This window comes from Mesoplodon bidens, assembly GCF_964165515.1.
Source record: "Mesoplodon bidens genome assembly, chromosome: 17".
Classification (NCBI taxonomy): Eukaryota; Metazoa; Chordata; class Mammalia; order Artiodactyla; family Ziphiidae; genus Mesoplodon; species Mesoplodon bidens.
The window spans coordinates 69,067,896-69,079,946 of record NC_138174.1 but is presented as its reverse complement, the minus strand read 5'-3'; the positions used below and the strand labels follow the sequence as shown (position 1 = coordinate 69,079,946).

General features: G+C 47.3%; 1 protein-coding gene across 2 annotated transcripts in view; it reads left to right on the top strand.

Moving 5' to 3' along the window:
- Nucleotides 1–753: 753 nt before the first annotated feature.
- FGF14 (fibroblast growth factor 14) overlaps nucleotides 754–12,051 on the top strand; it is a gene marked incomplete at its 5' end in the record, with an annotated part of 580,960 nt that continues 569,662 nt past the window's right edge. For both annotated transcript variants that reach the window (XM_081215044.1, XM_081215042.1), the window contains one exon: nucleotides 754–1,528. In XM_081215044.1, the coding sequence (XP_081071170.1) occupies nucleotides 1,321–1,528 (208 nt within the window). The remainder of the gene's footprint in view (nucleotides 1,529–12,051) is intronic.

Genomic DNA, 12,051 nt, shown 5'->3' with positions numbered 1-12,051 from the left:
GCTTGCCCTTTGAACAGTACTTGTTTCTGCAAGTACATATTTGTCATATGCCTAGTGTATATTTTTCAAACAGTGCTTTAAGTAGGATTCAAATAATAACTAAAGGAATGAGTTGTCCTTAATGTTTTAGATGCTGTAGATGCGGCTTTTGAAAATGTAAGGTGGAACTAATTCTGGTCAAGGAGTGTGGTACTAAACTACTGTTTCTATTTAATCCCCTGCCTCCTCTCCACCCTGTGTATTTTTTAAGGTTTACTAATTATAATTAATTTTCCTTTTCGAAATTCACTTTTAAGAGAAGGCTTTGCTAGCTGGCTGCAAGAGCGAGCAGCAAGCCTAATCATGCCGGGCAGAGGAGGGAGAGGGTCAAACAGTGGGGCTGTGGCTGGGTGCTAGTGCTGGGGGACTTCGAGAGGGGAACCAGCGGAGAGACTGCAGTGACACTGCCCTCCCTGGGCGGGTGGAAGCATCTCACTGGTGACGGGTCTGAAAGCACGTGGCTACGTCATGGAAAGCCAGTCTTTTCAATGCAAACTTCAACCCCTCCTCCTCCTCCCCCTAATGCCGGTAACTCACATCCAAGGCTGGGCGAGGAATCCGGAGGGGAGATTTTCCTCATGCTCACCGTTGTTGGAAACTGGGAGAGAGCGAGAGGAAGGCAGCAGGGGATCCGAGGCGCTCTCTACCTACTACCAGCCTGACCAGGGGAGGGGTCACCTAGATTTGCATCGTTTCTTCGTGGTGGTTGAGAACTGCAGGTTCAATCCGATCCCCCTGAGCACTGGCGATTGATTATTAAAAAAAAAAATCGACACTGGGAGAAGGGAGGCTGTGTCTTCGGCTGTCAGACTCGGAGGTGGTATTGGTGTGTGTATGTGTGCTGGTGGTTTTTTTCTTTTTCTTTTTCTTTTTTCTTTCTTTCTTTCTTTCCTTTTTTTTTTTTTTTTCCCTTTCCTTCTCTCCTAGGGACTACACAATGGCAGTCTTCTCTCAGTGAGATGAATCCTGCTTTGACTCCTGCAGACTCACCCAGCCTCATAGTGATCAACTAAAAGGCTATGGTTTTCTCTTTGGGGATCTTTTGTGCATTACTGTTCTCCCTGATTAGTTCTGGTCTCAGTTGGGATTTCTTTGCTTTTTTGTTTGCCTTCATGCTGAAAAAGGATTTTTTTGCCAACCCTTTGGTAATAATCCAGTGGTGATCAAGGGGATAAATCATTCACCCTGGCCGAAAGAAAACAATCACTGAGAAGTCTCAAAGAAATATACCACGTGAGGGGAAAAAACTGGGAGAAGATCCGGAATATTATCGTTTTTCCTATGGTAAAACCGGTGCCCCTCTTCAGGAGAACTGATTTCAAATTATTATTATGCAACCACAAGGATCTCTTCTTTCTCAGGGTGTCTAAGCTGCTGGATTGCTTTTCGCCCAAATCAATGTGGTTTCTTTGGAACATTTTCAGCAAAGGAACGCATATGCTGCAGTGTCTTTGTGGCAAGAGTCTTAAGAAAAACAAGAACCCAACTGGTAAGCAAAACATGCATCATGTTATGTTTTTCCTTATAATAACCTGTCTGTTGCTCATTGAGCTAGATCTGCAGTTCGGCTACGCAGGAAGGCAGGGGAAACAGAGAAGGACCAGGACAGTGTTGTGTATAGGGGTGTTGCGTGGATAAACAAGTAACAGCTGGATCGGCGTCTGTGAGCCCCACATCATTTCCAGCATCTCGTGGCTGTGCCACAATCCATCACTAGAAGGGAGGAGAAAACTTTTTTTTTTTTTCTTTTCTTTTTTTGGAATGTATCTGGTTGACGATGTTTGGTGGAATATTCAAGGGTTTATGGCTTAAGGTTTGGCCCGAGGCAGTTGAAGCTTCGGTAGTTGCCAGGAGAAAGCACCGCGAGCTCCCCTGACTCGTGCAGCAGGTCCGGGGCCGTAGCTCGGTGCCGAGAACCTGCTCTAGACTTTCTGAGTAGCTTGCACAATATTCGCCACCCCGTCACCTTCACCAAAGGAAAGGGGCCCCCTCCGTCGCGGCCCCGCTCCCCCGCCAACCCCCGCCTCCCGCCCCCGTCTAGCTCCGCGTGCCGAAGTATGAACTCCTTCCCCCGTCTGCCTCCGACACGCCTGCCGCTGGGAAAACTTGAGCAGGGCTTGTGCCGGGAGGGAACCCCAGACGGAGCAGACAAGCTCGGCCTCTCTAGTATATGTCATTTAAACCTCCCTTTGAAAAAGCAGTGTCCTAGCCCGGCGTCGGGGTCCCCCGGGTGGGATGAGCCTGGCCCCGGGTCCCTGCTTCAGCCGCCTGGCGATCGTGCGCCCCCATTCCAAAAGGCTCCAACCGGGGAACTTGCAGTACATTACATAAGAAATGCAAATGCAGGTGATTCGGGGAGTCGGGTCTCCGGGGTTTACTTCCCGCTATCTCAGTCTGGGGGCGGCCGCGGAGCTGTGGGCGAGCAACCCCGGGGAGGCCAGGCCGGAGGGCTGCGTGGCGGCGGCGGCGCACGGGCGAGGAGGCTGGGCGCGGCGGGTCCGGGAGACGCGCGCGCCGGCGGCGGGGTGTGTGTGGTGTCCCCCGGTTCGCTTCAGGCCGGGGAGGGACCCGGGCTGGGTGTTCTGTGTCTGGGGCCCTGTTGGGGGCGGGGCCCTGGCCGTCCTGCAGTGGCAGCCCGGGTGTCCGAGGCTTCTGACGCTGGCACTGCGGTGTAGTAGATCATGGCTCCCCGCGGGCGCCCTGACACCCCGAGCTCCGCCAGGGGCCGCGCTGGCACCCGGAGCCCCAGCGGCCGGGCAGCAAGTGTCTGCCGCCTCCCTGCCTCCGAAGCTGCCTAATGCAGCCTAGTCGGGCGGCGCGCTCCCAGTGAGCTGCCGCCCGCGGGTGCCGGGATCGAGAGGAGGAGGAGGGGGGAAGGGGGAGGAGGAGGATGAGGGGGGGAGGGGGAGGGGAGGGGAGGAGGTGTGGGTGGGCGGGGATGGAGGCGGTGGGTGTGGAGGCTGAGCACCCCTTGCAGCCCCCTCTGCTGCGGCAGAAGGGAAACTGCGAGTTCTAAGACCGTCCGGAAGGGCAGATGCTCGCGTGCTGGCGGACGCCTGGCAGTTGCCGGCAGCTGGGACCTTCGGATGGCTGTTGAGTCTGTGGGCGCGGTGCTGCAGCGGGCTCCGTGCCTCCGTCCTGGAGTTCTCATCCCTGTGCTCTAGCTCTGCCCGCTTTCTTCCCGTCCCCCACTTCTTACCCCCGACCCGACCCCCACCCCCTCCATCCCCGGTCCTTTGACCCTTCTCTCTCTTAACTTAGCGTTTAGCAGCTCTGAGATGATCCCACCATCCTGAGAGCTACCCAAGGAGAAAGCAGTGTGGTCACCTTACCAACCACGTCTCCAGTTGGGCTGTCAGGTGTACCCTAACCCCGCATCAAGCCCAGCACTTGCTGATGCCTTGGTCATAGCTAGATCTGCAACACTACCATCTCAAGTTCACGCGAAGACCCTTTTGGCAAGACTTCCTAAAGTGGGACACGCCAAGGGCTGCGGTGGGGTTCCTCCCTCACACAGTAAAATTACTGGTTTTTGAAGCCTTCTTGTGTTCTTCTTTGAAAAGATTTAACTCCCTCTGAGACAGGACTAGAAAAGCATTTCTTTAGACTTCGCCATTTGTTTAGGGATCTTGAAGCCAGTCCCTCCATAGTACTGGAGAGTGGGCAATAATTCAGCATGGAACAGTAAGTTTCCTTACTGCCTTTGATAATAATGTCTTTTTTTTTTTTTTTTTGGTAAACAGTTTTACTGGAAACACTAAGTTTCACCCATACAGGATTCAAGATCTTTTTATTACACCTCCCCCACCCCACCCACTTGCATCTCTCTGGAATAAAGTAGATTTTTTTTTCCTTCCGAGGCATTTGGAAGGTGTCAAACAAATGACGACTTATTTTTAGAGCAATTTATTTTGCAGCTTATGAATGCTAAAGTACTCGGGGGTGAATTGATGGGTCAACTCAAACTCTGTCTAACAACCGCTCCGACTATTCCACTAGGATAGTTTAAGTCTTAGATTGCCAGGGGTGAGAATTCCAACCTGGAAGATGGAGCATTTTGTAAATTATTTTTTAAATCGGACATTAATGTGTTACACTATGTATCTCACCTTCTGAAAGTTTTGCCTTTTGAGCTTAAACCATTCCATGCCTAGCCATTCCCTTTCAGGATTGTAATTGGTAAATTCCATTCTCCTTCTGCTATTAACATGAAGCCTAAAATCGTTTGCAGGTTTTTGATCCCAAGATAGCAGTATAACTAAGAAGTTAATTAGGTAATTGAAATAAAACAAAGACTAAAATCCTCTTAACTGTTAAAACCAGAAAGAACAGATTGACTACTACCTATTATGTTATCTTAAATCTCCTGCACGTACCAGTAGCAGGATCATGCATTTGGTGTAACGACTTCTTATTAGATGAATTTTTCTTCCCAATCTTTGTAAGTTATAAAATAATTTACTGATTATTCCCACTGCTTTAAGTTGTCAAGAAGTACAGGCAGTTCGGTCAGGAGTTCCTGAGAGGAATTTCAGAGCACTGCTATATAATCAGGTTGATGTAGAAATAAGCAAATAATAGAGTCATGAACTTAAGGGCAAAGTTACTCATCTATCCCAAAGTTCTTAATTCATGTTTAAATAAGAGGTGTTAATTAAGTAGGTTTTTTTAGTTGTTTTTATGTAAAAGTTAACTGGAAAAGAACATGAAGAATATATTTGCACAATATATGCTTTTTAAAATAAATTGCAATAGCTTAGAAATCCTGGATAGAAAATAAATTTACTGTCTTCATAAACATGTCCAATATCTCACAATACAACTATTATCAGAGAACACACACACACACACACACACACGCTTAATGTCCTACCTTCCCTTATTTTCCCAGTAGAAGAATAGATATATGTTTAGAATAGATGTTACCTGCTTCAACTCTCACTGCATGGGTTATGCAAGGTGACTGTATTTTAGGCAGATCATTAAATAGGGAATACTGAGTCCAAGGCACTTACTTTGCCTGGAGGAGGGCTTGATATGTTTCTTTAAATTAGTACTGAGAGTTTGGACTGACGAATGTGTGTCACAGGACAGTTTGGGAAATAATCTAGGTCACTGAAATCTGAGCAATGGCTGCTAAGGAAATAAATATGGTTGGAAAAAAGAAGTCCACAAATAGGGGACTTCCCTGGTGGCGCAGTGGTTAAGACTCCGTGCTCCCAATGCAGGGGGCCCAGGTTGGGAACTAGATCGCACATGCATGCTGCAACTAGGAGTTTGAATGCCACAACTAACTAAGGAGCCCGCCTACCACAACTAAGGTCCAGCGCAATCAAATAAATAAATAAGTAAGTATTAAAAAAAAAAGTCCACACTAAAGATAAATACGAAGGTCGTATCACGGATGTTTCTTCAGATACATAATGTCCAACAGGCAAAGGAAGCCACAGACCCTCAAATATATACAGCTACTCACACATACAAACTTCCACGGCTTGATAGGATTTTGGAAAGCAGAGATGTTAAGAAAAATTGTAACCAGATGTAATTTTATTGGGTACCAGTGTTTGTGGCAAGGAGGGTACGAAGCGGATGCCCTAGACCTAGTTCTGCAGAGCATGTTTAGAAAACCCCACAGACTCATGGCCCTGAGTGTTTCCTCTTCTGAACTGTCTCCCTCTCTGCCATGAAACTTTGAGATGAAACAAGCAGGGCTTGGCAGAAGTCACTGTCACTTTCTATTTCCTACTTTTTTGGGGTGTCTTCCAGCTCTGCTTTTGCCTTTGACTAAGCTGTTTTAGGTGCCAAACACATCTGGTGTGCCACTGTTACTCATTTAAATATATGTTATTCTTTTAAAGCTACTTGCTTTACATCTAGGGGCGGTCATGGCTTTGAGAAGTGAGAAAATAGGCAGAGGGAGAAGAAAAAAGAGTAAGCATGTTTCACTGCTTCCCCTCTGCCTGCCAACTCATCTTGGGTTCCTGTAGAGCTGGGTGAGCCACAAATGGGCCATACATAACCTGTGCATTTCTAAACACTGAGCGTATGTAAAACGGAGACATCAAATTCAGACTGCATGGCTGGAACACCAGATGTAAGGTCCTTCTCTTTCTGATATGCTTGCCTTCGGCGTGGGATTCCATGTAATATGAGTTGGCCTTGGATTGCATCTAGGAAGCTTCATTACTGAAGTAGCAAAATGAGTTTTGCAGGCAGTAGCACTTCCTGAACCAAAGGATGGCATGTTAGGTAGGCTTCCAAGTATTGACTTGTTGGGAGTGTCGACGGTTTTGTTTTATGTTTGTTTTAATTTATATCCAAGTTAACAAGTGTGAAATCCAATCAGTGATCATCTAAACTTGGTTTTAACAGTGGAGATCACTTTAGTTGTACCCATATCCAGCCTGTTCTCATCATAGGCAGCCTCTCTGAGAACATCCGTTCAAACGATGCATTGCTTTCAGAAGGTGCTAAAGCTAATTCTATAGTTCCCATTTCCTATGTGGAGCCACTCCTTTAAAAATGTTCAGACCCAGTCTTCCATGTTTTAGCAACACAAACACTGAGGACTTTTGTGAGTGTTTTTTTTTTTTTTGCGGTACACGGGCCTCTCACTGTTGTGGCCTCTCCCGTTGCAGAGCACAGGCTCCGGACGCGCAGGCTCAGCGGCCATGGCTCACGGGCCTAGCCGCTCCGCGGCATGTGGGATCTTCCCGGACCGGGGCGTGAACCCGTAGTCCCCTGCATCGGCAGGTGGACTCCCAACCACTGCGCCACCACGAAAGCCCTTGTGAAGTGTTTTTATACATATTGTAACAAGGACAACAACCAAAGTTTTTGCTCCTTTGTACATTTTGGCATCATAACTCACTCAATTGACTCATAAGCTTTCTATAAATATGTAGATGTCTCAAAATGGAAGCATTTATTCAAGATAGTTTCTTATGGTTTATGGGGAAACAGTTGGGATGTTTGAACAGTATATTTGAAGCTCCTCTACTAAGTTTTAAATGAGACATTGCATCGTGTCTATATTCTTAATAAAACCTTTGAGCCCAACTTAATACCACCTCCAGGAGGGACAGTGGGCCAGGGAAATACCTGCAGCCACGTCTATCTGCCTGGTGCCATAGTCTGTGTGGTGTTCCTTAGGGTTTTAGATTGTGTGCCATGTACTACATTAAGTTATAAGAGTTGAACTTGAGCACAGAATGGCAGGGAATTGTCTGAGGGCGACTTCTCAGTTCCTCCATATGCCTCCAGAGATGCACTAACTTTTTTTTTTTTTTTGCTGTCTGCTTTTGAAGGACCAAGTATGTCTTGATGTTTTCCCTGTATATTTCTCTAGTTGGTTCAAACTAATTTTCTGCTTTGGCCAGAAGTAAAAGGTAGGATGATGAAGGGAAGAGGAGTTGAAAGGAGGAATTCTTAGGGCTTTCCTAAACATGAAAGCAAAAAAGGAGGCATAATGCAGACATGTTTTACAGGGAACACTGAAGTTTTTGTTTATCTAACCTGCTAACACCATCGAAGAAAGTCACCTAACAGTTGTTGAGCACTGCTGCCTTTATCGCTGTCCCCTGACAAAAACTCAGGTTATGACAAGACTCAGGTTTTCAATACATTTGTATTAAGTGAATTAATGGTGAAAAATAGGGTTTTCTGAGAAAGTTAACTGTAACTGCCACTGTCATACAATTTACTTGGTTAAGTTCACTTAACGCCTACTCCTTTCCAGCAGTGCCAACCAAGAATTTGGCTTCTAAATGGTAAAACCAAGAAGGAAAAAAGGCTGTTAGTGGCCTTCTTTCTCTTCATGCTCCGCGCCAGGGCATCCTGAAACATGGTTTGCAAACATTCCCTGGGCTCAGGCCTTCCTCAAACACACAAGCGCATTCACCCCTTCTGGCCCGCTCAGCCTTTAAATAACAAGTGTTAGGGCACCATATGGTTCCCTCTGCCAGAGCCCCCCTGCATTTTCTTTTCTGATCTTTAATGTTCTCCAAAAGGAAGGCATTCTGAAAAACAGTGGAGTGAATTTGAATTGTATCTCTCTTCCTGTCTGAACTCCTTTCTGTGAAGATGGTCACTGGGACCATCCGATGTGGCATGTTTCCGTTCCAGAGGGGACAGCACCTAAACAGCCTCGAGTTTCACTTGCTTTGAAAGGAGGTGCTCCCTCCCTTCCTATTTTGTTCTTTTTCGTTTTAAAGCAGTCATCTGCAAACTTGGTGGCGCCCTGCTTTCCCAAAACCACACTCAGCTACTCAGCTTCCGCCCTCCGGAGCCACCGTCAAAGGCGGACGCACGACTGGGGCAGAGCCCCGCCTGCCAGAGCAGCGAGCGGGACGTGAGCTGTTTTCTCACGACGCGAGCCGGCCACCTCTGCGGCTCGGATCTGCTTCCAGGAGTCGGGCCCCTCGGAGATCTGGCCGGAGCCGGGCTCGGAGTCTGCCTAGTGGAGCCCCGAAGAGAGGAGGCACGCAGGCGACGCGTGGCCTTCCTCCGCTGTGACCCACGGCCAGAGCTCCCGGGACCGGCCACCCGCGCTCCACGCCTCGGGGCGTCTGGGGCTCTGCGGCGCAATGCGACGGAAGCGGCCCGTCCGAGCCGCCGTAGCGCGGGAGGTTTCCGTTGCCACAGGGATGACCTCTGACCCTGGAGCGTCTGGGGGGGCTCGGAGGCCAGCGCAGCCGTTACTGTGGAAACCACGTGGCCGGAAGCCGCGGTGTTGGCGCGACGGGGTGCGCGGGCCGCGCCAGCCATTGACGCGACGCACCTTGGCGGGCCCCGGGCTGGCGGGCCCCGGGCCGGCGACCCCGCGCGTGCCCCAGTGCATCCTCGGGCCGAAGGGCGGCGGAACAGTTTGCTTCCACCCCACAGGTGGCCGCCTCGCCCCGACGCACTGCAGGGTTTAGAGAAAAAGGGACTAGCTAGGTGGCGGATGCGCCCAAGTTCCGGACTGGGAGAGCATGAGTCCAGCCCGCACTAGCTACTGGGAGGCCGAGGAGGGCTCCTGAAATTCTGTGGGCCTCAAGTTTCTTCGACTGCAGTGCAAGGGCATTGATTAGAATAATCTCAGGTCGGCTCCCGCTCTCATGTTCCAAGCGTCTTGTAACTTTACACCCGATTTGGATTCTGAATGAACTTTTCTCTCTTCCCTGTATCTCTCCTGGACTATGTTGAGTATATTTAAGTTGTAGTTTAAACCCGAGGCTATCAGAGATCGAAGGCCACCTGTGGGCTCATGACCGACCTTTTAGAGGTGTGGCAACTCCTTCCGGGTGCAGAGGTGACTCTTCCAAGAGCCGGTTTTGAGTGGTAGGGAAAGCACAGTTCACAGCTTTGAGCCCTGCAAGAAGACACGTGTTGTATTTTACTGGTGACACCACCGAGAGCTCTTCATGCATTTTACAGAGTTGTGTGGTTGGTGCTGAAACAGATGGCATTCTTTTGTATCTGTTGGATTCCCCAGATGTCTTCCTGCAGTCTCTAAACATTTTTTGGAGAGGACTCGACCTACCTTGACTTGTTTTTCCTTCTGTTATCTTGGACTGTTGGGAAGAATCACAAGCATTTTCACATCTGAAAACACACACACACACACACACAACTTCACTGTATATTTAGAAGTTGAAAAAGACTATTTTGAGGGTATGATAAAGCAAGCTCACTAGTTTATAAAAGAACAGCTAGATCCAAATTGTGTTTCGGTGGATGGAGTAGGTTAAGGTTACCTGCTCAGATGGCTTTACACTTTTTAAAGACTTTTTGTTGGCCTAGTTTCCAAATAGTCTTTTTACCTTTTTTTGTTCCCCTTATGATAAGAATTACCTCCCTGAAGTTTGCTTTTCAAAGAACTGGCCATCAGTTCCTCAAGAAGACTGGGTAGAATATTTACATCTCAAGGCACAGGGAAAGAAAGTAAGTGCCTCCAAGAAGGACTTTTGTTTCCTAAATCCAGAATTTTACAGTCCGTGCCAGCACAGGGGAGGTTTTGGGATTGGTATAAAGGATAGATGGGCTTTGAATTGCTTCAGTAGCTGCATTTCTGTTCTTAGAAAGACTCAGTTCCTGAGACAGGGATAGTTGTTTTTAATTCTTCAAAGAATTGAGTTGCAACCTTTATGACATCAACTACATTATCTTCTGTTTGCATCTTTAGATCTGGGAGAAGGTCTTCAACTAAGATGGAAATAAAAAGATTTCTGTGTTCTAGATTTAGAGCTTTTTGTTTTGTAAGGTCTTTCCTTCTGGGTATACATAGTTTCACTTAGCTTAGGAGAGGAGGCCTCAAAAAAAGTTCCTATCAGGCTCTGAATATCAGCTTCCAGTCTGGCCCACTTCTCACAGTAGAGCTACTTAAAAAAGAAAAGTGGTTTTTTTTTTTTTCTTTTCAAATATCTTGTCAGGTTTCAGTCGAGACAAACAGTAAATATTCCTGGCAGTTCTGAACAACCTGTTGGACTCAAGAGGTGTCCCCAAAGAATGTGCAAAAGATCCTACCCTCCCAAGATCCAGAGCCACATCCAAAGGTAGCCAAAGAAAGACTTAGTTCCCCTGAGCGCTGGCAACGATCAGTAGGACACTAGCTGCAAGTGGAGTGCAATCCACACTTCGGCCGTATTTTGAGGGCCCTCAGCCTGATGGTTCCCAGGCCAAGTTCTCAAGACCCAAAATGAGACAAACAAGAAGGCAATAGCTGACCCTGGGAGAGAAAGGATCCACAACCAGTGCATCTTGGAAAGGAAGGAACAGCGTGAGATTTTCCCTTCCTCTCTCAACTGGGCACTACAGACAGAGATGCAGGAGAGCTGACTCTGGTAAGAATTCTCTGGCATCTGCCAGTTTTCTTAGGCTCCAGAGCAAGTGGGGTTTAAAGTAGAGTGTAGCTCTGGCATCTACCTGAATTTGGCAAGGTTTTTCACTAATTTTAACTTGAGTTTCCTATTGGCTGCTTAAGAGAATAACTGGTAGTGGTTTACTGGTTTCCTGGAGAATCCCTTGGAGTCCCTTGAACTCTGAGAGGGGCGCATTTGGGGGCTACCCTTCAAGGGTAGGTGTGGGCGCATCTGTACTGTCACTAATTTGTTTATGGTCTTGTAGTTTCTTCAGAGTGGAAAGGCAGTTCAGATAGAGGATGAACAGACTGTGAGGACTGCGGTGACGGATAGGGGGAGTAGTAGAAGTCACTACTTAAGAGTCTTCTGTTTTAGGTGCCTCTTGTGTCCTTAATTTTTCATTAGCCATTTGCAGTGAATCTTTCAGTAAAGCTGTTTTGGAATCTTGAAGCCTTTTGGTCAGCTTTACCCTTTAGGTAATCATTATGGCAACAGTGTGGAAAATCTCTTTGCGTGGAGCGGGATTGAAGGTAATAAAGGCCACAGAGAAAGTGGTGAGGTCAAAAATAAGGCAGTGACAGGGGCTGGAGAGGAAGTGGAGTCCCTCTATCTCAGTGGCTAGTTTGAATTTGGGAAGGGAAAAGAGGGAGGTGTCTAGGATGTTCTGACCACAGGTTTTTGATTTGGACCGTTCCTTTTGATGTTGAGCCACTGACCATTTGCCAGTAGAACACTCCTGTCGCCTCAAAGCACAGAGCAAAAACTTGACTCTCTCCAGACTGTTTGTATTCGAGGGGCTGTGGCAACTTTTAATAGCAAGTCGAAAACTTTGACAAGTTTCTCCTTCTAGATCATAATTTAAATAGGCAGTTCTAGGAGAATTGCTCTGGGATAAAGGGTTTGTTTTCTTGACTCCAAACCTGAAAGTCCTTAGGGATAAAAAAAAAAGCCTTACAATAAAGATAAGTCAAAGGTTTTATGTTTTTTGTTTTAAATGATATACAGTTCTTTGTTGATAGTCGATGATTTGTGTGCAATACTTTGCTCCATTTGAGGAGTCAAATAATACAATTAAAAGCCCATTTTTCAGATTATTTAGGTCTGGCAAGGAAAGAGAAGGAAGTGTGAACTTTATTGAATTTACGTATGTAAGTTTGTGCACCTGCTT